Source organism: Alnus glutinosa, chromosome 12 (assembly GCF_958979055.1).
Source record: "Alnus glutinosa chromosome 12, dhAlnGlut1.1, whole genome shotgun sequence".
Taxonomy (NCBI): domain Eukaryota; kingdom Viridiplantae; phylum Streptophyta; class Magnoliopsida; order Fagales; family Betulaceae; genus Alnus; species Alnus glutinosa.
The window spans coordinates 71,648-99,290 of record NC_084897.1 but is presented as its reverse complement, the minus strand read 5'-3'; the positions used below and the strand labels follow the sequence as shown (position 1 = coordinate 99,290).

Sequence of the window (27,643 nt, the reverse complement as noted above, 5' to 3'; positions counted from 1 at the left end):
GTCCCCACTGGCCACTGCATCCCCAACTATCCGATTTCATTGATGAGCATGATGATGGGTTAGTGCTTATTTATTGACTCCAACAGCACCATTACACAACCAATCATTTGTTAGAAAATTAATAAATTAAAGAAAAAGAAAAAAGTACCCAACCCATGTATAAACGTAATATATTTATATATTTCCATTTCTTGGCCTTATTTTTTTGGGCGTGGTTTCTTTTTATAGTTTTTACCCTCCCAAAACATTTGAAAACCCCAAGAAAGAGACCCTCCTTGATGAACTCAACTTTGATTCTCCATCATCAGACCAAATCCCAATTTTTTTAGTATTTTTTTTTTTTTTTATATATATATATAAATATGTTTCAACCGAAGCCCACAATTTCTGCTCTCTTCTCTGCTCCCCCTCTTCTCTCCCCAATTAGTCAAAATGCACACACTCCAGCTCTTAATCCTTGATTTCTCACCGAAACTCTTTTTCTTTCAGTCTCTTAATTCTCTTTGAATGCTCTCTTACCTTTTTTTCTCTTGCACAGTTGTGTATGTCTGCATGATTCAATCATGTGGGTATTGCTTTCTCTTATTTGGATATTTGTCAGATTCCACAAAGATATATCTGAAATGGGTTTGCGTCTTTCTTTGCTTCTGATGTGTTCCATTCGCTGATTCACTGTCCTTTGGCGCTCCTAGATCTGTTTTCGGCTCTGCTCGATCCACTGCTTTATTCTTGCCTTACCACTACCCACAAGGTCAGATCATGGCATTTTACCGTTTATAGTTGTTGCTTTGTTTCGGTATTTTCTGCTTGCTATTCTAATTGATGAGAGAATTTAGCTGGTTTGCGCCGAGTGATGCACAAAAAGTTGGGTCTATGTTGTATGATAAACACTAGAGGCTCTTTGATGCTCTGAGTCCGAGAACTTGATGATGCATAGGCACCAAAGCAATAATAAGGTGGTTGGGGGGTTTCTTGGGCTTTTGCTAATTCGGCTCAACTCTTTTATTCTATATTTGTTCATGGTGCATAGTTGTACAAACCCTCCATCTCAGAGGTATCTGTTTTAAGTTGTGAAAGTAGGTAATGGGCAACGGAACTTCTCGTGTTGTCGGCTGTTTTGTGCCTTTCAATGGGAAAAATGGTGTTGATTTAGAGTTCTTAGAGCCACTAGATGAAGGATTAGGCCATTCCTTCTGTTACGTTAGGCCATCAATTTTTGAATCTCCTGCCATTACCCCATCAAACTCTGAAAGGTATACTGTTGATTCGAGTACCCTCGATTCTGAAACGTTAAGTGGGTCATTTAGACATGACATGATAGATGATGCCTCGGGGTTGCACAGAACATACAAGGGCGTTCCAGAAACCACATTTAAAACCATCTCAGGGGCTTCGGTCAGTGCCAATGTTTCCACGGCTCGGACTGGTAACCAGAGTGCACTGTTTGCCAGTGATGTCCAAGAGCCTGCTGCATCATTTGAAAGTACCTCCTCATTTGCTGCAATCCCTTTGCAGCCTGTACCTCATTGCTCTGGACCATTGAATGGATTCATGTCTGGGCCTCTTGAGAGAGGTTTTGCTTCCGGTCCTTTGGAAAGGGGAGGTGGTTTCATGTCTGGGCCAATTGAGAAGGGTGTAATGTCTGGTCCACTTGATGCTACTGATAAATCTAACTTCTCTGCACCACTCGCGCGCATACGCAGAAGACCAGGCCTCCAACGTCTCATGAGGAGTGTGAGCGGGCCTGTGAGGAACACTTTCTCCCGGACCTTCTCAAAACATTCTGGGGGGTCTGGTTGGATGCAACGGTTTTTCTTGCACCCGGTGTCTCAATTGGCCTGGCATCCTAAGGAGCCAAAGTTTCGAGCAGATGCCTCACGAAACTGTCCTGAAGGGGTGCCATCTGAAGGGGAGTATAGATGTATTCACAACCTGCAATGGGCTCATGGCAAGGCTGGTGAAGATAGAGTTCAAGTTGTGCTTTCCGAAGAACAAGGATGGTTGTTTATTGGGATATATGATGGTTTTAGTGGGCCAGACGGACCAGATTTTCTGATGAGCCATCTTTATAAAGCTATAGACAGAGAACTGGAAGGACTGCTATGGGATTATGAAGACAAACCTCTTATTGATCCATTGAAACCTGAACCCCATAATGCTGGACATAGAGAAGCAGCTTCAAAGTCCAGCAAGGAGGACCAGCCAAATCCTGATTCAAGTCAAGTAATTTCTTGTGGTTTAGAGGATGCATGCAGACATCGATTTGTCAGAGGTCAATCGTCTAACTGTGAAATAGTTGAGGAAAATGAAGAAGTTAGGATGGGTGTCAAACCCAGTTGTGAAAAGCCCAGCATCTCAGGAACTGCAGCTGTTTCTGTTCCAGCTGCAAACTTGAGTGGTCAAGGCAGAAAAAGCATGCGGCTTTATGAGCTACTTCAGATGGAGTCTTGGGATGGACAAGGTTCTATTTTAGTCTCAGAAGTCGGGAACCGAAGAAAGGTTTCATGGGATTGTCAATTGAGCCAAGAAACTTTGGATTCTAGGCAAAACTTACAAGAAAATCAGGCAAGATCTTGCTCGTTGGACCCCCAAGGAGAGAGTTGTAGCCATCGGGGTGAAGATCCCACTATTTCGGGTGAAGATGTAGGGGTTAGGGTCGAATCCGCTAATCATGGCGTTGTAACTGCTCCTTCTGTTTCAAGCCAAAGGCAGAATACTAAAAAGTCGTTAATCAGTTCAAAGATTAGAAAAATGTATCGAAGGCAAAAGTCCTTGCGTAAGAAACTTTTTCCTTGGAGTTATGATTGGCACAGAGAGGAGACTTTTGTTGACGATAGAATGGTGGAGCCCTCAGGGCCTATTAGGAGATGCAAATCTGGTGTTATTGATCACGATACGGTTTTAAGAGCGATGGCTCGAGCTCTTGAAAGGACAGAAGAGGCTTACATGGAAATGGTGGAAAAGGCTCTTGACAAAAACCCGGAGCTTGCTTTGATGGGGTCATGTGTTCTAGTAATGTTAATGAAGGATCAAGATGTCTATGTCATGAACCTAGGGGATAGCCGCGTGATCTTGGCTCAAGAAAGACCGAATGACCGTTATCCTGATGTGAGGCATAGGAATAGATCCAGAGAGTCATTAGTGCGCATGGAGTTGGACAGAATATCGGAGGATTCTCCAATGCATAATCAGAACAGTCAGGTTAGCAAGATAAATAAAAGCAGAGAGATTTCGTTATGCAGATTGAAAATGAGAGCAGTACAGCTTTCCACCGATCACAGCACAAGTGTTGAAGAGGTGCGTTTCCAATTTTCTTAACGATTCAATTTAGTTACGGATATTTGATTTTTCTATAAAATATTTATTTCATTTTGATTTGTGTATATCTTTGACATTTCTCAATTATATTTTTTTTGCGTAAAATGTACCTATGTACCCCTTGTTGTTTTATGCAATTCTATTAACACTGCTTGAGTTTCCATTTCTTTTAATCACATAGATATTGTATCCAATTGTTCTAATCAACTACTTCTTTACACTTTCCATTTATATCATTTAAGAAAATTAGTCACATGAGAATAGTTGTATACCAGGAGATGTGATTAAAGAAAGTTTCTGGTGAGTGTGTGTGTGGAGTCACACGTATCTCACGTGACTAACTTCTGTTAATGATTGTAACAGGAAATAGATGGAAATAGTTGACTAAAATAATTGGTTACAAAACGAGTGTGTTTGATTTCAATAAGACTTAATTTACTTATAAGAAAAAAAAAGGGGTGCAATTGATTGGAAACCCAAGGGGACCACAGGGCTCTAGATGTATTTATCTTACCTTCTTTGTTATTTTGTAAATTGTAAAACGGTGCTTTACCCCTGTTCTCAAGAGTATTTGTGCATTTGAATGCCACATTTATAGAACTTATTGACTATTCCTAGTAAACTGTCCTCCACCTTAGAATTTACTTTTTTGGTTCAGGTATTCTGAGAAAACAAGAGCATAGATCTTGTAAATTCTTGCCTTTTTGGTACATCTTTGATTTAATTCGCAGTTTTTATGTACTTGACATTTGGTTATCGACTATTTTTCATTACACTGGAACAATAGTTAGACATTTGCTCGAACAACAACCGGTCTTTCTTTTGTGCCTGTTAATTAAATCCAAATGGTACTTCTAAAAAACAACATTAAAAAATCTAAATGGCAGAATTTGGCTGTCAAATCCATGCTTACTTGTTAGGGTTGTAGTCGAGTTGTGCTTAGCCGAGTATTGCATGTTCGGACTCGGCTCAACTACATTAGACATGTATCCAAACTCGGCTCAAACTTGAGCCGAGTTTTGAAGACTTGTTCGAACTTTGCTTGCCGGGTAGTTGTTCGAGCTTGGCTCGAACATTGTAAGGGTCATGAGCCGAGCCCCCAATCGAGATTGGCTTGAGCTCGAGATATTTTTATTATAAATTCGGATTCTTAAATAATTGAATTAAGAATCTGAAAGTTAAAAATATGGCAAATATTAATATTTAACTTATGCATCAAGCTAGGGGTGCTTTGCACAAGTTATTTAGATTTGCAAACCCATGCATTAGGTTCCATTTTTAGAGGGATTCTCTTATGGGATTATTTTGCACCTTTCCGATGTGGGACTTGTGAGAAAAGGATAAATTAGTAAGCCTCTGTTCAGTGCCAGAATCCATTTCGTCCCTTTGGTCCTGGTGCGCTGGTTCAAAGATTTTGAAGTCTCGCTTAGGGTTCCCACTCCTAGGGTTTTGATCGACTTTGAGTGTCCGGTGAGCATCATCCCTCTGTTGAAGACAGGTGCAAGTGAGGCGAACGCCTAGAGTCTTTGGTTTGCAAAGCAAAGAGCATGATTTGTTGTAATTCATCTCAAGGAAGATTGATGAGTGAAGCTCAATGAATAAAATTGCGACGTTCTCTGGCCGGTTGTAAGGAAAAGGGCCGCATCAGTGTGATCATGAATTACTGGAAAGCACGATTGTTGTGTTTTCAAAAATTGTCCATTACAAGTGTCATCTTTGATTCTGTGTTAAATTTGTCCGAAGATCAAGAAAATGCAGTCTTCGATACATTGAAGCCGCTGGAAATAGACTTCAGTGAGACTGAAAAAGAATGAACCTTTTGCTTGTACAAAAAATATATATATATATATATATATATATATATATATATATATATATATATATATATATATATATATATATATATATATATATATACACAGAGTATATAGTTTAGATGAATGGAAAAGAATGAACCTTTTGCTTTGCTTTAATTTGCAGTTTATCTTCTTCTTTAGTTGTTGTATAATTCACTTTCAATTGAGGGATTTTTTTTTGATAAGTAATAATCAGTCTTATTAAAAGCGTAAGGTGCCCCTTATTTTTTTTTTTTTGGTGCTTTTGAATAGTTCATTGTATTTCCTCTGTACGGTTCTCGGTGTTCATCAATGCCTTTCCTAATGGTTTTTTTAGTAGCTCCCACGGATTGAGACAAGGGGATCCCTTTTTACTCGTGTTGTTTGTTTTTGTGATGGAGGTTTTGAGTCGAATGATTTTTGTTATGGTCAGTGGGGGTCTGCTAGAAGGCTTCAAAGTTGGCAATGCTACTTTCTCTCATCTTCTGTTTGCCAATGATACTTTGATTTTTTGCAGTGCTTGTCCTTCTTAGTTGAGTTATTTGCGGAGTCTTTTCCTTCTGTTTGAAGCTGCTTTGGGTTTGAAGGTTAATTTGGCCAAGTCAGATTTAATCTTGTGGGACTATAGATCAAGTGGGAAGTTTAGCCGAAATCTTAGGGTGTGGGGTTGCCACCTTGCAGGTGAAGTATCTAGGCCTTCCGTTTGGGGCTTCCTATAAGTCTATTCAACTTTCAATTTAGGGAATATTGTTTATGGTTGTGTGGTTTCGATCCGAAAGAGTGCAGAACTGTTCAATGGACTAGATGTTCAGCTGATAATAGTTTGGTAGAAGATGATGCCATTCAGATATTTAACTGGGTAAATTTTTGGAAGGATGAACAATATGGTACATAAGAATATAACTTGATGTCTCACGGCTAAGCAAACATCATCATCTCAATTATGCTCAAGTGCCTTTTATTTTTGATGAGTACGTGCAAGTTTCTGGGCCACATATTATACTCATATACTATATACTATTATATATTTATAAATATAACATATATGATATTTTAATGAAAAATTTAATAAATTGGTTTAATATGAATATATATAGCTAATTATCATATATGTATACAAATTTATTATATTTAAATGCAAACAGTTTAGTGTAATAGTAACTACATAAAAAATATTGTTACATAGTGAATAGAGAACTTCAAAACCTTGAGTGCGATTTCAATTATGATGCTAGGAGTCTTGGTTCTACTCGGAGCAAAAGCAAGATGGTTGCTATGATGTAATGTTATAGAGGGTGTTTGGGTGTTTGGGTTTTTTTGTTGTGGTTGGGTCTTTGTAGGTTTTTTTTTTTTTTTTTTTTTTTTTTTTTTTTTTTTTTCTTATTTCTCTGTTTTTGCGTCCTTTTGTATACTCCCTGTATCTTCATAGGCGCTTTCATCTTTTATAAAATTTCTCTTGCTTATCAAAACAAAAAAAATGTTATTATATATAACTATAGTTTAATTATATAATATGTTAATGTAAACATCTTATATAATATGGTATATAGCTATAACTCAATAGGTAACCATAAGTTATAACTACAAACTATAGCATATGTGAGTAGCTAATATATTATATATAACTATAGTCTAAATATATAAGATGTAAGATATACTTTAATACTTATATAGGGTAACTAGGTTAACTTTCTCAATTTTTAATGAAGCCTAAAATATTATCTTGGAATGCGAGAGGATTGAATGAGGGGGATAAATGCCTGAGGGTGAGGAACTTACTTAGAGAGTGGAAAGTTGATATTGTCTATTTTCGAGAAACTAAGCTAGAGGTCATGTCTCATAGTGTAGTGCGTAGTTTGTGGGGTTGCCATTATGTAGATTGGTGTTGTTTGGCCTCAAAAAGGGCATTTTGATTATGTGGGATAGGACGATGGTAGAAAACATTGACAAGTGTGTGGGGAATTCACTCTAGTTGTTTCATTTAGGAACGTTGAGGATCACTTCTCTTGTACTTTTGCGGGTGTTTGTGGTCCTAATTCTTACAGTGATAAAAGGTTTCTTTGGGATGAATTGGCTGGTTTGCTCAGTTAGTGGAACCTGCCTTGGTGCATTGGGTGGGAGGGATGGGGGGGAATGTTTAACGTGACCTGTTTCCCTAATGAGAGATCGGGAGAAGCCTGTTTTTGCTCAGCTATAGTTGAGTTCTCTAATTTCATTTTTTTATCACGACTTGATGGACCTCCCTCTTGTTGGTAGAACGTTTACTTGGTTGAATAATCCGGAGACGCCCTCTTGGTCAAGGATTGATAGATTTCTTGTTTGTCCAGTTTGGGAAGCCCAGTTTCATAGTCTGTCCCAGAGGAGGCTTCCTAGATTGGGCTCGGACCACTTTCCGATCCTTCTTGATTGTAGTGACTCTCAAGGGGGTAGTAGATATTTCAAATTTGAAAATATGTGGCTAAAGTCTAAGGGTTTTGTGGATAGGGTGAGACAGTGGTGGGACTCTTATCACTTCCAAGGCTTGTTGAGCTTCATTTTGGCCCGCAAGCTTAAGGCTTTGAAAGTTGATATAAGAAGATGGGATGAAGAGGTGTTTGGCAATGTAGGGAGTAAGAAAAAGATCCATTTGGAAGAGTTACGAGTTCTTGCAATCTTTGAAGAAGAGAGGGCATTAGGTGACAAGGAGAGATTGAAAAAGGCAAAGGCGTTAAGTGAGATAGAGAGCTCCACTGTCATGGAGGAGGTGAGTTGGAAGCAAAAATTTAGGGCTAAGGAAGGGTGAGGTGCACAAAGGTTTTTTTTTTTTTTTTCTCCATATAATGACCAAATCTAATAGAAGAAAGAACTCCATTGATTCTTTGTTAACTAATGGTACAATTTTTAACGACTGGTGGAAATTAGTGAGCACATTGTCTAGTTTTACAAAAATTTGTATACAGAGCAATTCAGTTGTGGCCTATGTTGGACGACCTTTCTTTTGACTTTATTGGTGGTTGAGGCTAATTGGCTGGAGAGAGATTTTGATGAAGGGGAGGTTTTGGAGGTAGTGAAAGATATGAATGGTGACAAGGTGTCGAGCCCTGACGGTTACTCTATGACGTTCTTCCAAGCTTGTTGGGATGTTTTAAAAGAAGACGTTATGAAGGCCTTTCGTGACTTCCATGCTAGAGGGAATTTTGAAAGAAGCCTAAACGCTACATTCATCGCTCTTATTCTGAAGAATTCTGGGGCCAGGAGCTTTTGCTCATTGAGCTATATTTTTTTATTAGAGATTACAATCCATAACAAAATGAGGATAATTTATTGGCAAGAATGTTAGATCACAAGGATAGCCCATTGTATCTCGTTGGTTCTTTTATTTATTTATTTATTTTTTATTTGTGTTGGTGAATGACACTTTCACTAGGTTTTTTTAGTAGTTCCCGTGGCTTGAGAGAGGGGAGTCCTCAGTCTCCACTAATGTTTGTCATTGTGATGGAGGCTTTGGGTAGGTTGATTTATGCTGCAGTGAGTGGGGGTTTGTTGTTTGACTTCTCTGTGGGGACTGGGAATGTTGGTGGGTTTGATATCTCTCATATTCTGTTTGCTAGTGACATGTTAATTTTTGTGGGGCAAACCTAGATCACCTCTGTCATTTGTGATGCTTGTTCTTATGTTTTGAAGTTGGCTCAACCTTGAAGATCAATTTGGCAAAGTTAGAATTGGTTCATGCACGTTTGATCAATAACATAGAAGGTTTGGCAATTGGGTTGCAGGGTTTCATTTTTGCCTATGAAGTACCTTGGTCTTCCATTGGGTGCTTCTTTTAAAGCCAAACCTATTTTGAATGGCATTATTGAGAAGGTGAACCGTTGTTTGGCTGGTTGGAAGCGGTTGTAATTGTCTAAAGTGTTAGAATATAAATTAAATGATTAAATTCATCTTTTCCTATTAGTTTAAGATTTTGGGATAAGTGGTAATTTAACATGGTATCAAAGTCAAAGGTCCTGAGTTCGACCTTATCTTTGTCATTTGCTTTTCATTTCAATTAAATATTCTATGTGTTGGGTCTCACATATTAGGAGGGCCCACATGTAAGGGGGAGTGTTAAAATATAACTTAAATGATTAAATTCATCTCTTCCTACCAGCTTAAGTTTTTAGGATAAATGGTGATTTAACATAAAAATGGTAGGATTACCTTAATCAGAGAACTTTATATAATTTGCCTACCTGCTTGTCGTTGTTCCCCTCCCGACTAGCATCGCCAATCGAATTGAGAAGTTGTAGTAGAATTTCTTGTGGGGAGGTATGGGTGAAGAGGTCAAATTCCACCTAGTGAGATGGCCTAAGGTATGTTCTCCGATCATTGATGGGGGTTTGAGGGTTTGAAATTTGCACATGTTCGACGGAGCCTTTCTAGGGAAGTGGTTATGGCGTTACGCCTATGAGAGAGAGGCTCTTTGGAGAAGGGTAGTGGTTGTTAAATATGGCATTCAGTAGGGTGAGTGGTACTCTAATGAAGTCCCTGGGTCTTATGGGGTGGGTTTCTGGAAGTTCATTAGGAAATGATGGGAGTTCTCTAGATTTTCTAGATTCAAGGTGGGTGATGGCTCCAAGATTAGTTTTTGGCACAGCATGTGGTGGGGGAACAGTCCCTTAAGGCAGTGTTTCTGGAGTTGTATAGCATTGGTTGCCTTAGGGATGCTTCTGTTGCAGTTCATCTTTAGTCCTCTAATGGCTCCCTTTAGTGGAGCGTTATTTTTGATAGAGCGGCGCATGATTGGGAGTTGGAATTCTTCTACTCATTTTTCGATCAGCTATATTCCATTAAGTTGGAACAAGATGGTGTTGACAAGCTTTATTGGAAACTCTCCAAGAAAGTGTTGTTTAATGTGAAATCGTTCTATAATGTCTTAATTCCCCATGGTAGCAATTCTTTTTTGATAAGTAAGCAAAAATTTTATTAAGGAAAAAAAGCGTAAGACGCCCTTAAATACAAATGAAGTATACACAGGAACAACCAAAGGTAACCCACAACAACCCAACAAAACCCACAACCTAAACCCTAGAACCTGATAAAGAGCACCCAAAAACAACCCGCACAGGAACTCAAACAAAAACGCAAGGAAAAAACCAAGGACTTGCAAGACAACCCACAAAACCCACAAAGGCTCACTACCCTACATCATGTGAACCTTGCATTTCCTACGCCTAGAGGAGTCTTCAACGTCGCTATAATTGATGGAGCTTTGTAAATTCAGGAGCTTCCTCTTGCCTTTGGACTTCTGGCGCACTATCATCTTGTCTCGCATCAAATCTTCTACCATGGCATCCCTAATAGCCAAGGTCTCCTCCCCAAAGGTGCAATTCTTTCTTCCCTTGAAGGTGTATTTTGTAGAGCAAGGCCCTTTGAGAGTGGCTTTCTTCGTTTGGCCTGCCGCTTTAGGTAAGATCCTTATAGTGGATAATTTAAAAAAGTGGAGAATCGTTGTAGTAGATTGGTGATGCATATGTAAGAAGTGTAGGGAAACCATTGATCACCTTTTACTCAATTGCAAGATAGCTAGTGCCTTACTTTATCTTCAGTTTATGCGGCTTAGTGTAGGTCGTACTTTGTCGGGTGAGAGGTCTACTTGCTTGTTTTGAAGAAAGATTGATAATTCTCGAAGTGAAGCTTTGTGGAAGATGATCCCGCTCTATTTGATGTGGTGCATTTGGACAGAAAGAAATGACTGGAGTTTTGAAGACATTGAGAGGACGGTGGCGGATCTAAATGCCTTATTTTTCCATACCCTGTTTTAGTGGATAGCTGCTTATGATTGTTTTCACATTTCTAGTTTTCATGACTCTCTCTTTTTTTTTTTTTAGGTGCTTCTATTGTATACTTGTGTACTTGGATGCGCTTGTTGGGTTTGAATGAATTCCTTTTACTTATTAAAAAAAAACTATAGTATAAATATATAGTACGTAAGATATGCTTTAATACTTATATAGGGTAACTAGGATAACTAACTAGCGAATATGTTAGTATATTATATATAATTATAGTATAAGTAAATAATATGTAAGCATATTATATACTATAGTATGTAACTATAGTTAACCATATGTTATATACTTTAATACTTATATAGGGTAACTAGGGTATAAGTTATAACATATTACATATGGTTACTAACTACTTACTAGTATTAGGATATTATACTATACATGGTAATATAGCATACACATTATACAATAGTATATATATATTAACATATTATACATGTTACTACTTACTAGTATATGTAACTACTAAGTACTAATTAGTATACCTATTATACAATAGTTACTATAGTATAACATGTAGCTACTAACTAGTTAATATGTAAGCACTAGTAATTATATCATAGAATTATAGACTACAGTTAATATATAAGCATAAATAACTAAGTATATTATTATACTTAAGTGTATAAGTCTAGAAGTATATAATTATATATATAGGATATTACTAGGTATAACAATCTTATATATATATACACGAACGAGCTAATGGGTTGAGCTTATATGAGTGTGTCTCGTTTAATAATCGAGTATATTTTTGTGTTCACAATTGACTCATTTATTAAACGAACCGAGACCGAGTCGAGTTTATCTAAGTTGAGCCCAAGCCTGTTCGCAAGCGGCTCTGTTCGTTTAATGACCCTACTACTAGTGGTTCAACCGATTAGTTTTGTGGAGTTTTCTTCATCAATTACGATAGACTCAAATAATCTACTTTCATTTATGATTTATGACACAATCAAATTAAATTTTAGTTAATGGATCAAGGAAGAGAAATTTGTGCTGCAGGAAGTTTTTATGTACCAACAAATTGAGATCTTTTCTATTGTCTTGCAGGAAGTTTTTAGAATTAGGGCTGAACATCCGGATGACAACCAGGCTGTATTTAATGATCGAGTGAAGGGGCAATTGAAAGTTACCAGAGCATTTGGTGCTGGGTTCCTGAAGAGGGTCAGTTGCTCTTGTAAATTTAACCTATCTGAAAAGTTCTTTCTTGGCCACACAACAATCTTAGGAACTTTTATTTCTTTGAATGCTTCAGCACAATTGCAGTTATAGTATGCAAATATTATCCATGTCCATATGTGCCTTTGTACATATGCTTGGCATAACTCGCAAGGTTGCTTAGATTCTGGAGAATGGAGGATGAAATGCAACCACGAAAAATGATGCATACATTATATTATTCAGAAAGAGGCATTTTTTTTTCCCAATCAAACTACCTCTTCCAAATTTTGTCTTATTAGTTGAACATTTTTCTCATAGTCAAAGAATTCTCAATCTTTTTTTTGATAAGTAATAATGCAACTTTATTAAAAAAGCGTAAGGCGCCCCTACATACACATGCAATATAAAATAGAACTCTTACAAACCTAGAACCCAAAAACAGCAAAACGACTTGTCAAATCCTCCCTGCTAGAAAGCACCCACAATACCCAAAACCCAAAAGAATTCTCAATCTCATTTAAACTCATGTCTCAATATCCTTTTTATCTTTTGTTTTTCTCTCACATCAGTATTATCTAATTTTCACACATGCTAACCAATAATAGACTAATAGTTCCTGTGGCCTTTTGGCCGGATGATGCTATAATTCTTCCATAAGAATAGATGGTGGCTGAGTGGACAGGTACAAATCCTGTGAGGGAGTTATTTACTAATACAAAAAACAACTATAATCTACCTATAAAAATGATAGCAAAAGACAAAAGCGATAAATAAAATGACAGTTTGGAACAAATCTTATATATTCACTGATAAATTTTGATATGTACACTTCTCTTGTTTTTGTCTTTCTTCCTTGATGTTGGAGTTACCTGGTTGAAACAGTGGTCAAACCATAGATCATGATTTTGTAGTCTTACCAGTGGTGTGTGCTGAATCAAGTTGAACTTGATTTGGGCAATCTCATGCCTTAATTGTGTCACTATGGTCCTGTATATAACGAATCTGCTAGCGTATGCTTTTACATTTTGATTTATATCCACTTTTCAGGAAGGGGAAAAAAGCCCGTCTATTTGCTGTAATCCATCTTGGACAACTCTACAAGATTTTACATGCATATAATGTCTCCTAAGGATCAATAACATAAATGCTTTTAGTTATTAGTATGCCTCATGGAAAGCAGAAGAACATTGTAATATCAGAAAGAGTGCCTCTTAAATGCAAGTGTGGTAATAAATGTAGAATTCTGACTGAGTTATCAAATATGCTTTTGCTGTGGAACTTATCATAGTGAAACCGTTATTTCCAAGTCTTTGTGCTGCGTCAAACTCTTGCTGACACTATCCAAACATACAATAACGGTCACACAATTTCTCTTTCAGCCGTCAGTCTCTGAAACTGTGTGCCCATTGTTGGGTGACATTCTGTGGGATGTTTGTGCAAAAGCAGTTCAACAGATGGTGGCATATCTAAACAATATCTCATAATATTTTGCTGTGGAATATATGAATTGTGCAGTTGTTTAACTAGGCCCAAAGTTGGGTGGTTAAAGCGTCGGGACCTTTTCTGAACAGAAGTTGATCATGACAGCTTTATACCGTGTAATCATGGTCCACTGTAGGCTATCTTTCACAGTGCAGATAACTATAAATGGTGTGACTTTAAGGCGAGGATCTTCTAAATGATACTCATTTATTTGAATTGTCTGAATTTAAGCTCCATGTTAGACAGTTTATTCTTGTTTGCTTCCATCTGGTTATGTTTTTCTCCAAGAGTTACTTGGCTTATAATGCATCTTCAGGCATAATATGGGACTCTAATAAAGTTGAGATCATATGAAGTGTTGAACTAAGACTACTGTGCATCCTTCATTTCCTTGAAAGGAGTGTCATTGATGTCTACCTTTGCAGATCATACATTTACAACCCATCTCTTTTATTTAGGTTTGTGTCATTGCATTTATGTAGAATTGATTGAACAATTTTATGGTTTCACTTGTTGGGTGCAGCCAACTTGTAACGAGGCTCTACTGGAGATGTTTCGGATTGATTATCTGGGAACTGTTCCTTATGTCAGCTGCATTCCTTCCCTTATTCACCACCGACTTTCCTCGAGTGATCGATTCCTGGTACTCTCCTCTGATGGACTTTACCAGTACTTCAGCAACGAAGAGGTAGTTGCTCATGTCACTTGGTTCATGGAAAATGTTCCTGAAGGGGATCCTGCTCAGTACCTAATCGCAGAGCTTCTCTTCCGTGCTGCCAAAAAGAATGGTCAGTTGATTGATGTACTAGTCTTTTTCATTTTGTTAGCACTTTATGTAAGTTTTGATTGGATAATACTTAATTAAGCAAAAGAAAAAGAAAAATCTTCTGTGGGATGACAGTTAGTAGAATGTAGTCTTTTTCAGTTTGATATGCATGGATTGCAAGGTAGCACACCTTCCTTTTGTATGTTCGTTAAGCACATTTCTTTGCTCAAATTTCTGTCACCATAGTATAATTTGTTAGACTTTTCTAAGTCAGTACAGGGAGAGTTGATATCGTTGTGTATGCTATGTTGCTTCATTATTTGAAAGCTAGAGATGCTACGCTCTTGGTGTACAGAGAGAGAATTGACCCCGGACAACTTTGTACGTTAAAAATTTACAAAAAAAAGGACCCTCCTCAAATTGAGGCACTTGTGGACTTCTCTTGCTTGAGCTTTTGTTTCCCAAATTAAGAACCGATAGGGGAAAAATGCTATGAAAGAAAATTTTAATGGAAAATGGTAGTAACTGATGTCTGCTCTTCTCTTTCTCATTCTTATGAGTGCTTCTTGATGATTGTTTGCAGGAATGGATTTTCATGAACTGCTGGATATTCCTCATGGGGATCGACGCAAATATCATGATGATGTTTCTGTTATGGTTGTTTCACTGGAGGGAAGGATCTGGAGATCATCTGGATAATTGTTTACATCTATTCTTTTCTTTCTTTCTTTTATTTATTTTTTGTCTTTTTTGGTTCCTCTCTCTCTCTCTCTCTCTCTCTGCTAGGTTATTTCACATTGGCACATTGCATCAACAATGTCACAATTTTCAGGCAAGGAGTAAATCATTTATGCATTTCAGAAATCAGAATCAGTGTCTGGACATTTTTTGAAATAGAAGTTTTCCTTTTATTTATTTCTTCCTCCTTTATGTTTAAGATTGGTAATAGAGGGCAGGATGATCTAACCATGTTACTCATCTTTTTGTTTTTTAATGCTTTTAAACATTGTTTCAGGGTTTTTAGTAGATTGATAGTGTAACAAAATCTTGGCTTTTCACTACGAAAAAAGAGTCAAGATTTTAAAAAATTGCGTTGAATAAAATATCATAAGAATTACAGTCGATCCGAATCCACTCAAGACCAAATGGATTGCCTCTTCAATTTCAATTTCTCTAGCTGTTGCATTATCCAATAGGGAATACCTTTTATTCGGATGGGCTGTGAACTCCTCATTTTATAGCAACCAATTATAATTGGACAAGTCATTCAAAATTAAAAAAATACAATAGACATGAAAACACCAAATCCTTTGAAACAAATTAAAGAATGACGATTTCTAGATAGTAGACCCTTCATTTCAAGACTTTTACCTTGCCGATCTTCAAACTCGCCGTGGAGGTCTTGCTCATACTGTCTTCTCTGCTAAATGAACTTTCTGCATAAATACAGATTAACAAAGAGGATGGGCAGTTGCCTTATACATCAACCGAAACTTGTAAGTCATGGCTAATGACAAAATCCATGATAAGAGTCTCAACGTACAACTTAAATAAGTTAAAGAACACTAAAAACCGTTGGCATGAAGGAAATATACTCTTGTAACCATATATTTGAGCAAAGGTGATACTGAAAGCTCTAGCAATTACGATGACATTGGAAGGGAGTTACTAAGCAATTCTGGAATATGAAATGAGTAGTAGTGAAACCTATAATTTATGCTTGATGAAGTCCTTCATCACCCCGCAAATGAAAAACAACCCAAATGAAACACAGAGAGAGAGAGAGAGAGGGAGGCAAGAAACTTCATCGGAATACAATGGTCTTGGGTGGTGGTCTTCTACAGATTCAGCAGATTCTGGCGGTGGCTAGGGATTTGGCAGATTCTTGAGGTTCCTTGCAACAAGGATGGAGAATGAGAAAGAGAAAGCACAGGGAAACTTGCCGAAAAAAGAGAAGGCGTTTGAATCCTTGTTTCAGTCGTATAACTGGCTAAGAGAAGGAGAAGGCGCAGAGACAGAGACGACTAAAGATCTAATGGAGTCTTTGCAAAAAAGAAAACTCAAAAAGTACTCTTTTGTCCATTGGTTTTGTTTTTTTTGGTATAAAATCCGGTATTTTCATGTTTAATGTTTATTATGTGTTTAAATGATGTGTCAATATCTCATTGGAGGTTGCAAAAGTTTTACAGTCCATCCGTATCATAGGCCAAGGGGGCTCTCTATCCAATAATAATATTGTGCAACAATGTCATTGCGAGAGTAATTTATGCTACTTTAGATGCCAAAACACATTAATTTGGATAAGGCAAGAGGAAAATTTCTATTCTTTTGTCCTTTATCTAATTAATGCTAGTATTCAGAATTAGTATACATCTCCGCATGACAAAGACTAAACTATGTTTATTTTGATTATACACAAAGTTAACTTCTGTTCGAGAAACTTTGAAATAAATACACAGCTAGTACTACGAAAGTGAAGGCGAAACAAAGCAGTAGTTGTGCTGTGTACCTCAGCGGCGAGTTGTTTGAATTAAGTTTGGTCGGTGGGTGATGGCAATGTTCCCCTCCCTACTATTTCATCGATAAATTGTTCAAAATGTTTTTGCGACGTCTTTTTGACTGTACGGAGCAAAGTTGCTTTATGTCCTTTATAAGTTATCACGTTACCATCTCTCAACAACGAACAACCTGACCTCGTTGAATTTGCACTTGTACGTGTTTGGTTTAATTGATCAAGTTGTCTCTTAATTAGCAAGTTTACTCTTTAAAAGCCGGAAGGCTAGGCTGGCAGTTTGCTTTTCCCACCTATATTGCTTCGATTTGTGAAGTTTAACCAACACAAACAGTCTATCATAATAACACCAACAACAACAAACAAAAGAAACCAGAAACATTATGATGTACGTAACTTTCTTCTTCAATCATCATTTCTTTGCTCCATGAAACAAATAATAATAAAAAAAAAATAACAATTTTAATATGGCTCTTCATTCATTCGGATTGCTTGTCATTTAAGTTGAAATCCTTTTCTCTGCTTGAGCATCACATCAGACTTCAGAGTCTCTCTCTCTCTCTCTATCTGTAACCAATAACCATTCGTTCTTTGTATGTGTATATAAATAAAGCAGCCTGCCCATTCTTTCTCCATATTCAAACCAAAGATTCAACCCTAATTTTCTTAGTTTCACTAATATATATCAATCAAAGAGCTCTTTGCCATCCCTTTCAAATTTCCAAGGATGGTGGCTAATGTTGTTGCATATCTGATCGTCTTTACTGCAATCTCCAGTACCGTTGCATCTGATCCTGACACCCTGCAGGATATCTGCGTTGCTGTTCCCTCTTCAGGTATAATAATATGTTGATTTGGTAGCCTCGACTGAATGAAAACATGGAGCTTTTTTGTTTTCAACTGCTAAGACCAAATCATTGGACTGATTTGTTTTCTTATTATATATATGTAATAGGGTTAAAGGTAAACGGGTTTGCATGCAAGCAGGAGGCAAATGTTACGGCAGCTGATTTCTTCTTCGACGGCTTGGCTAAGCCAGGAGTAGTTAACAACTCAGTTGGGTCAATTGTAACAGTGGCCAACGTGGACAAGATTCCAGGTCTCAACACCCTGGGGGTGTCACTGGCGCGCATTGACTATGCACCTGGTGGGCTTAACCCTCCTCACACGCACCCGCGTGCCACAGAGATTGTATTCGTGCTTGATGGCGAATTGGACGTAGGCTTCATCACTACAGCAAACAAGCTCATCTCCAAAACAATCAAGAAAGGTGAAATCTTCGTGTTCCCAAAGGCTCTCGTTCATTTTCAGAAGAACAATGGCGACAAGGCCGCCGCTGTGATCTCCGCCTTCAATAGCCAATTGCCTGGCACCCAATCCATTGCTGCAACACTTTTCACGGCGACACCCTCCGTCCCAGACGATGTGTTGACAAAAGCCTTTCAGGTTGGTACCAAAGAGATTGACAAAATCAAGTCGAAGCTTGCTCCCAAGAAGAATTAAGTCAAATTATATAAGCTGCAGAGAGCTTAAAATTTCCCTGGGGAAGTAATGTTTGGGTCTTTTTTTTTTTTTGGTACTTTAAGAATAAAAAATGTAATTTTTTTTTTTTTTTTTTTTTTTTTTTTTTATTATGAAGAGAAGAATAAAAAAGGTAATTTAAAACCGAGAATTTGGCGACTTTCTTCTGGTATGCCAATATAATTTTTTTTTTTCTTCTTCTATTCAAATAAGGGAAAAAGGGGGAAAGAGGAATTTGGTCTGCCAATAGTTGTTATTTGCGGTATGATACGTGATTAGACATGGATACGTACAGCACTTGTGAATTCATAATAAGAATTTTGTGGGTGATTAGTTGGATAATAATAATAAACCAGTGAAGTTTGGTACAACAATTTGGAATGAAAATGACTTTGGCCATCTTTTATGCTAACAAAATAAATTTATATAATTTTATGGATAGTGGTTGTGGTTAAAACATAAATTTCATGGTAGGGTAGGGGAGGTAAAGTGGAACCGCATTTTGGTGTTTAAGTTTAGAAAACTCTAAAGCTAATGGAGAACCCACAAATCTCAATGAATGGCTAGTGACTACTCCCAAAATAAAATAAAATAAAATAAAATAATAAATATCCAAACGGTGGAAAGGTATGCGTTTTGAGGGAAGTGCCAGAAACGGTGCGTTCTAGTAGGGCACGCCCGCACGCGTAATCGTGAATATGTGCACTCGAAAAAAGGGGCAAATCCTCCCTCGGGCCTCGACTTGGAAGAGCGGAATCTGAGTCTGAGAGGAAGAAGTGAGGACTTTTTGGATATTTATATATATATATATATTAATTGAGGGTCGGGGTTTGCCTGAGTTCGATGGAGCTGCAGAGGAAGAAGAATTTCAGGAAGAGAAGGGCAGAGGAAGGAGCAGAAGGGGAGGGAGACCCTCATGTCATATCCGACGACGAACAAGAAAGGAGGTATAGGGTTTCTTTCCAATTTATAATTTGGATTTTATTACTAGATTATTTCTTTCAATGATTCCTTGGATTTTATCACTAACTCTAGTTAGAGAGAATAGGATGACACTGGAGGAGGTGAAATTCCTGCAGAAACAGAGGGAGAGGAAGTCAGGGATCCCTGCAGTTTCTATTAATGCATCATCGTCATCGTCTTCAAAAACAACGGGCTCTCCAGGTGTAGGGTTTGGGGTTGGCTTTGCTAAAGTCGGCGGCCATCGTGACAGTGCTAAGAACGACGCTGCCGGTGCTCCTGACGCCGAGAAGGAAGACTTGGTTCTCCACGACAACTTCGCCCAGGAAACTGCTGTCATGGTTGAAGATCCCAATATGTATGTCATCTCATCTCATCTCATCTCTTCTCTTCTCTTCCAGTTATATATATTTATAATCTTGTATGAGTACTATGAACGCTCAAATGCTGCCACTTTTTTTAAAAAAATTTAATCTAAATTTGAATTTGCATAGGCTAAAGTACGTTGAACAAGAATTGGCCAAGAAGAGGGGCAGGAAAATTGATCCGACAGACCAAGTTGAGAACGACTTAAAGCGTGCTGAAGATGAATTATACAAAATCCCTGACCATCTGAAGGTGACTCATTCATTGTCTTCCATCTTCTCTGTACTTTCCTTAGTCCAAAATGTTCCCCTTCCATGCTTTGGTTGGCGTACGGCTGTCACATAGTTGACAACTTCTAATATTACTCCAAGAATCAAATCAGTGGATAAATATTTAGACTTATGAATGTTTTTACTACTTTATTTGCTCTACTTATTTATGGACCAAAAGCACGTGGACATATGCACTGGGCCAAACTAGACATAACGAAGAATGTATGTATATCCCATTTACTAGGATTAGCTACCAGATCCTCTCCTTGCCTTTCTCATTGCCTTGCCCTATTCTTTCCTGGCAGGTGAAGAGACGAAACTCAGAAGAAAGCTCTACTCAGTGGACCACTGGAATCGCTGAGGTTCAGCTTCCTATTGAGTATGCCCAATTTCCTTTCCTTCTCCACAGGATATGTATTATCATTATTTTCTATCATCTGTCTGCCCATTTTTGTATATTTCCAATGCTACTTTTGATCTCTATTTTCCTTAACAAGACTGGTCTATTGGCCTTGAGGTGCATTACTGCCATCATGAGACAGTCATGATTATAACCACATGCATAAAGAAAGAGATTATTATAGCCCTGTTCAATTGTCAATTGGATTTCTTTCTTTGTTTTGAACGGTTGCAGATACAAGTTGAGAAATATCGAGGAAACAGAGGCTGCCAAAAAGATTCTGCAAGAGAGGAGGCTCATGGGTCGGACGAAATCAGAATTTACCATTCCATCAAGTTACAGTGCTGATTATTTCCAACGTGGCAGGGATTATGCTGAAAAACTTAGAAGAGGTTGCTTATCTTTGCTTCTTTTATCTCTTCTTTCTTATTTTTGTGGGCCGTTCGAATGGTAGCAAATCCAGCCAGTTTTAGTGTCTGTTTAGTTTAGCGGTTTCAATACAGTAAAAAAAAATTGCAATTTCCAAACATAGTTAATGAAAACGTAATTTTTAAAAACGTATTTAAGTGTTTGGTAAATTTGCAGTTTAGCCTTCAAAATTGTGCTTTTTTTAAAAATGCATCCCCTTACCTATGATTTGAAAATGTGATTTTTTTTTTAAAAAAATTTATTATTATTATTTTTTTCATATTTTCAACCGTCATTTTTTTCAAATATATTCTCAAGTAGGACACTTTCCATGATTTTGTTTAAAAATACACTTTGACCTGCGAAGGGGCAAACGGACTATCAATTATATGAGTACATTACCTTTGATTGACTTCCCACAAAACTAGGGAGGTGAAAGGCCAGGTTAGTCTGGATTGGTTTGGTTTGTAAGTGTCAACCTTTTATTCAACTTTTCTGTATTGTATCTGTTTTATTAGTCTGCAGTTTTATTTGGGCCTTTTACCTTGTTATTCTTTTGAACCATTTACCTTTTTCTGACAACAAATGGTAAATCCGCAGAACATCCTGAGCTGTACAAAGACAGAAGTGTACAGGATGATGGCGCTGGATCCAAACAAAATGAGACTGGCACAGATGCAGCAGGACAAAGGCAAGCTGCAACAGATCAGTTCATGCTAGAGCGCTTTCGCAAACGAGAACGCCACCGTGTGATGCGGAGATAACTTGCACTTGATTCTTGTCGCAATTGCAGCTATAGCTAAGTTGCGAGAATGGTTTTTGTACTGATTTGTGTCCTATGACATGTCATTTATGCTACATTTGCAGCTCCCGGTTGTTAAATTAAGTGACACATTACACTTGTTGCTGCAGAAATTGTTGGTACCATTAATCTTTTGATATGCTAAGTTACTAACTGTACATTATTTGAGTAGATCTACGTACTTGTATTATGCGGATGTCAACTGATGGGTCCAACTCCTGTTTTAACAAACAAAAAAGTATATTGGAAAAACTTTACTTACCACTTCTACGATATTTTACTACTTTTGCTACTCATGAACTTTAAAAATTATCAATTTAGGGTTATCATTTTTCAATTTTTTGCATTGTCAACCCTCGAGTCTAAATTCAACGTTAATACATAATGCTTTTGTACATTGATCTGGATCTCTATTTTCTAGTTTTTCCAGTTTACGATGGAGAGATGCATTCTTGCCAAAGGATTTGCAGTATTTGCTTTAGCGTTAAGGTTAGTCAGCAAGATTTTTAAGGTACTTATATAGGTGTTTTGAGACAGGTAAGTGGTAAGCATCCACAATGTCCGTTTGCTTCGAATCTCCATGCATTGCAATTTGTGCTGTGCTGTTGTCTGGATGTTTACTGTGGGTTGCTTGCATGGGGAAGGTTTTATCTACTAGGATGAAATCACTGCTACTTGCTTACTTGCTACATATGGAACCTAATTAATTAAGAAGCCCTGAAAACCAGTTGTTTCTGTATCTCAACTTCTCAAGTCAAACATTGTCCTTGTGGGTTTGTTTTGTGATCTTTTCTGCTTTTCGACATCTTATTGGTGGCATACTAAATGGTCTTGAAGGTCAATATGTGATTCATCCTTCTATATAATAGATAGACCATCTATTCCCACTAATGCTCCGTTTGTTTGGTGCAACTGAAAATTATGGTCAACAAGAAAATATTTTCAATTTGACCGTAAAAATCTCTTTAATTTTTGAAAAACGATTTACGGTTTTCACGTTTTTTAGATTTAAACTCTTATTTCTTGCACGTACATTTGTGAGAATTTGTCACCACCGGGTATTGAAATTTGTTGGTAGTTCGAATCTATTGCCGTATTTTGGCTTCCATCCCTGAAATCCTGCCGACCAGTGATAGAATCTTGTCATCGGTGGTTTCGTTGAAAATATTTTACGGCGGAAAACATTTTACGTTAAAACAAACAGAGCATAAAACAATAATTTCAAGGTCGATTCCAAGATGGACTTTATAGAAGTAAATGTCTCGCCTTTAAATCCAATCTTAATGCAGAATAACCTAAAATTTAATTGAAGGGGGGTAAATATAACAAAATAATTAGAGCAATAACAATAAGAATAATAATAACTCTGGCAGAGAAAAAGATGAATAATATCATTCTCTTTGTTGATTCATCTTTACCGGTTAAAAAATATAAAAGTAGAATCTTCAGATTTATGAATATGAACATATTATATTATATTTAGTCCACGCTTCTCGGCTTACATAATATTTTGCCTAGCATGTTGGGTTGAGCCACGTACAACTCGAAAATAATACAGAAAAAATAACGCTAGAAACCATATAAGGAATATTGATGGGCAATGCCACGTCAGTAGAGCGCGATCCAAAACCAAAGAGGAAAAATGAATTAGAATTGAACATCGCTCTTGAAGGACTGGCCAAACTTCCAATCAGAAGGCACCAGGTCTAGAGCCTCGCGGATTTCTCCATCGCTGGTTTGGACTCTAAAGGACAAGCTCTGGCCATTGAGATAACGTAGACTCTGCCAATTGGCACCCCAATTTCTTGACATGGTTTCCCATTGATCTGAGTCGGATGCTTTGATCCAAACATTAGAGATATCTCCAGCTCCCCCTACATTGGATATGAGCACTAGTTCGAAGTAATTTCCCCCGTTGATGGTAAATCTAATGCCTCCATTACTCTTGCATCCAACTCTGGTGAATTAAAATTTATGTCGTACAATAAATACGTATGCATATTGCATGGCATAGGTATAGTAGTAGAAAGACCAAAAAGCATGCGATAAACAAAGGTAAACATAGAAGGGATAATTTCATAAAAGAGTATCGAATTATACGCCGTTTTGAGATAAGGGTATAATGGGCATTGAACTAACAAACGTCTTAAATTTGAGTATCTACGTTTCCAAACGTCTCACTTAAGAGTACTCCGTTAGGATTTGCTATTAAATCCTGCCAAAATTTTTAAAATACCCATTTGTTTTTCAAAAAAAATTATAATTTTTTTTCAAAGATTTAGGCATGAGTATTTTTGTAAATTCTGACCAACACCTAAATCTTAGCATTTTTTTTTTTTTTTTTTTTTAAAAAAAGACAGATATTTTGGGTACTCGATTAGGATTTAACAGCAAATCTTAACGGAATACCTTTAAGTGAGACGTTTAGAAACCCCAATTTGAGATGTTTGCTCGTTCGGTACTTTTATCTAAAAACGGCGTATAATTTGATATCCTTTTATAAAATTATCCCAACATAAAAAGACCAATTACGCCGGCAATTAGCAGATAATCAAGAATGATAAACAAATTAAAATTAAGTTAGTTATTATAACTATAGCATACTTCCTATACTGAACAGGTACAATTCCAGCCCTGTAAATGGCAATTGTCTCAAATGCAGGTTGAGACATGTCGAAGTGTGGTCGAGGAGGATTGCACCAACCACCATCATCACTAGGGAGATCATAGTTCGGGGGACAATAGTTTGTAGCCGTAATTTTAATAGAAGTACCCTTGAGGCACCATTGGGAATCCTGGTTCGCGTCACACGCTATCTCATAGCACCCACCACATGACTTGCCATCGTTGAACAAAGCTGTGCTAAGAGCTGCCGTTTTGATGCCATAACCATCGGTGTTGAGGTCTCCATAACCACAGGCACCCCCTAATAATTAAAGAGAACCAATCGTCGATCACCAAATCAGCTCTTATATATATATATATATATATATATATATATCTCCATGCATGTTGTGCAAAAAACAATTTCTAGTGTTGCTAATAATTAAGCTCTAAAACGGGAAAAAGTTGCACTTACCCATCGTTCCTGAAGCATCACTTCCGCCATAAAAAGTTGCATGGGCTTGTTGCCAATCAGCCAATGCTACTCTAAATTTTGTGGTGAATAACCCCAGAAACAATATAAAACTAGTGAATACATGGATCTCTTCCATTCTCTCTCTCTCAAAGAAGCACCTGCTTAATTTGATGCTGAAGATGGCGAGTCGATCCCCAGTTATTTATAATAATATATAGCTATTAAGGGAATTAGGATAGCTGATAAGAATTAGTCGTAAGCAAAAACCTTTTCCTCAATTTAGAGAATTAAACTACTTTTTGCTCTCCTATTTAAATGCACTTCACAATAGCTTCACTTATCACTTTCTTATACTGGCCATTTGAATATTCTTCCTTTTCTTAAGTAATTCTAGAAGTCACTTTTATAGTAATTCTATAAGTCTTTCTTATGTTCCTCAAAAAATGAGGTGACTTTTAAAATCACAATTTGATCAAATCAATCTCAATAGACAATAGTGACGATCAATCACAAGCCCAATTGAAATTTTAAAAGCCACATTATTATTAGAGGGACACAAAAATGACATAAAAGAGACTTCTAGCATTACTTTATTTTTCTATACCATTTAATTATTCTTTAAATTAAATGTTAGGAAAAAAAAAAAGACGAAAGAGAAATTATTTAAATATTGTTTCAAATAACTGTTAGAGAAATGAGAGAGAAAAAAAGAAAGTTTTTTATATTACAATAATGTTAAAGGAACCACTTTTACTCCTTTAGATTTATGGTACAACTTTTGGTTTCTTTTGTGTTTTCTTAATTAATTTTGTGAACAATAAGCGAATTTGATTCAATAGGCTTTTTAAATTTTACATTTTACATCTAAAAAATAAAATAAGATTTAGAAAAGCTGATGCTAACGATTATGATTACAAATGGGCCGAATGGAAACTACCGATCGGGAGTCTTTAGTACATGATTAGACATGCACTAGAATTAACTAATTAATACAGTTGAGGATTATCCGTGGTACGTCAATGGTACAGTTTACGAGCAAAATGCAAATTTCCAGACATGGATTAATTATTTCTTCAAGCTTGAATTCTGTGATTTAAAATTCTGTTTACCTAAGTACCTTCATATGAAATACATAGAATAGAAGACTTGACTACTGAAAATCAAAGTCAATTGAACAAAAGAAAGTCAGAATTTATATTTTATTTTATTATTATTATTATTTTTTTTTTAATTTGTGATTGCTGTAACATGCAATTGCTAATGCACACGCAACTGCCGTGACTTCTTTATCAAGATCGAAATTACGTCTTAAATAAAGGAATAAAATGCATCTATATAGTGTAAACATAATTTTTCCATGTGTAGAGTGCCATATATTGTGGCATGTCTTGTGGGACTTCCACCCTTATGGCACATGGGTGATGCCATCTGTGATGATCTCCCTGCAGGCACCGTCACTCATGGGGCAGTGGGGCACAAAGGAATTAAGTGCCAAAGGAAGATTTTTGAAATCCAATATTTGTCTTTATTCCTTATATGCAAGTTGCATTGATGCCGAAAATTAGGTTGAAAAATGCTACACACATTCCTACTTTCACATTTTTAAGTTTATATTGCCTGACATGACAGTAAAAAATTATTTTTGAATTCAAAATTCAATAGTAATCTATCTAAAATTTAATAATAATTTTTACTACTACCGTAGGAAGTATATACTTAAGAGTGTGTGTTATATTTACCTATTTGTAATTATTAGGTATGTGATAATTAACTAGTGTTTTTCCAATAAAATTAAAGTAAGAACCACAAGATGGGTTGTTATCTTTTTCTTTCTTCCTTTGTTTGTTTGTTTGTGGGAGGGAGGGGGGTTAAGGAATCAAACCAATCAAGGGGGTCAAAGGAAAGTCCAATATGAAGGTATTGTTAACAAACTAAGACCTAACTATATCATCAAGAGCAGCAACGGGGAAAGAATTAGAAATGGGCATAAAGACCGGTCCAAACAAAGTTCTGACCTAAAGGTTAAGAGAAGAGGCCGCAGTTAGGAATTGAGGCCAAAATCTTCACCAAGAGGTTGTGGCCTGTGGGGTCCCCCACAAGGTAGGGAGGAGGGACGCTTTAATGCGGATGAAAAAGGGAGTGATAGACGAGAGTCTACTCTATAACCAAACTTTTCGAGAAGAACACCACATGGATGTCACGAGTCAGACCAGAGATGTATTTTGCTGCCAGTCCTCACATCCTATTTCAGAAAATATGGCTTCTACTCTAAACTTCAGTAGCTTCAGCCAGCACCATGAATAGGACTGAGGAACACTGACTTTCCATAAACTTTGGCCTTTTAATAGAATTAAGTTTTAGGTTTAGGGTTAAGTCGGTATAAAAGTTGATCCAAGACATAAGAATTCATGTGAATGCAGTTCAGCATAAACCTAGTCGGAGTAAAACAAACATATTTTTTGACTTCGGCATAAGATGAAGGCAATATGTTAAGAACTGATTCAAAGGGCTACAATTTTATATATAACGAAAATGTTACAAATCCAATATTTACTAGGTCAAAATGGATTGTCAATAGAAGTTTAAAAATCTAAATAGAATGGCTCGGTTAGAGTCCTGATTGGTGGGGCGTCTGAATGAGAAATTTTTACAATGAACCAAGAATTCAAAGGCAGGATCGTCTAGTTGCAAGAGCAATTGATGGTTGTTCAAATGGAAGTGGATCAGAAGTCTTACAAAATAGACCGGTCAAACATCGTTCGAATGGGAGAAAGATCATGCTAGGCAGAATTATTCGGTTGGACTCGCAGTCATACCACGTTCGAACGCTATTAGCAAGAAAATTGTGAAACCCTAACCGACTCAGCTTAAGAAGTCTTGTTTCCTCTCTTTCTATGTAAGACTCACATATCGTGACTTCCATACAATGAGAGACAATTTATTAGTTG

General features: G+C 37.0%; 4 protein-coding genes across 4 annotated transcripts; 3 read left to right on the top strand and 1 right to left on the bottom strand.

Moving 5' to 3' along the window:
- The first annotated feature begins 242 nt into the window (after nt 1-242).
- Nucleotides 243-15,290, top strand: LOC133851270 (protein phosphatase 2C 32). The gene is made up of 4 exons (XM_062287605.1): nt 243-3,297; nt 12,017-12,130; nt 14,133-14,397; nt 14,959-15,290. The coding sequence occupies exons 1-4, from the start codon at nt 1,084-1,086 to the stop codon at nt 15,072-15,074; spliced, it is 2,709 nt and encodes a 902-aa protein (XP_062143589.1). The 5' UTR covers nt 243-1,083; the 3' UTR covers nt 15,075-15,290.
- Nucleotides 15,291-17,515: 2,225 nt separating this feature from the next.
- Nucleotides 17,516-18,602, top strand: LOC133851691 (germin-like protein subfamily 2 member 4). The gene is made up of 2 exons (XM_062288229.1): nt 17,516-17,723; nt 17,843-18,602. Exons 1-2 carry the CDS (start codon nt 17,615-17,617, stop codon nt 18,388-18,390), a joined length of 657 nt encoding a protein of 218 aa, XP_062144213.1. The 5' UTR covers nt 17,516-17,614; the 3' UTR covers nt 18,391-18,602.
- A 509-nt stretch (nt 18,603-19,111) lies between these two features.
- On the top strand, nt 19,112-21,787 carry LOC133852747 (protein COP1 SUPPRESSOR 2). Its single transcript, XM_062289495.1, has 6 exons — nt 19,112-19,355; nt 19,457-19,726; nt 19,863-19,986; nt 20,312-20,385; nt 20,641-20,798; nt 21,415-21,787. Exons 1-6 carry the CDS (start codon nt 19,252-19,254, stop codon nt 21,576-21,578), a joined length of 894 nt encoding a protein of 297 aa, XP_062145479.1. The 5' UTR covers nt 19,112-19,251; the 3' UTR covers nt 21,579-21,787.
- Nucleotides 21,788-23,135: 1,348 nt separating this feature from the next.
- On the bottom strand, nt 23,136-24,831 carry LOC133851835 (putative expansin-A17). The gene is made up of 3 exons (XM_062288430.1): nt 24,696-24,831; nt 24,221-24,542; nt 23,136-23,573 (listed from the first exon to the last, which is right to left on the bottom strand). The coding sequence occupies exons 1-3, from the start codon at nt 24,829-24,831 to the stop codon at nt 23,264-23,266; spliced, it is 768 nt and encodes a 255-aa protein (XP_062144414.1). The 3' UTR covers nt 23,136-23,263.
- Nucleotides 24,832-27,643: the final 2,812 nt, after the last annotated feature.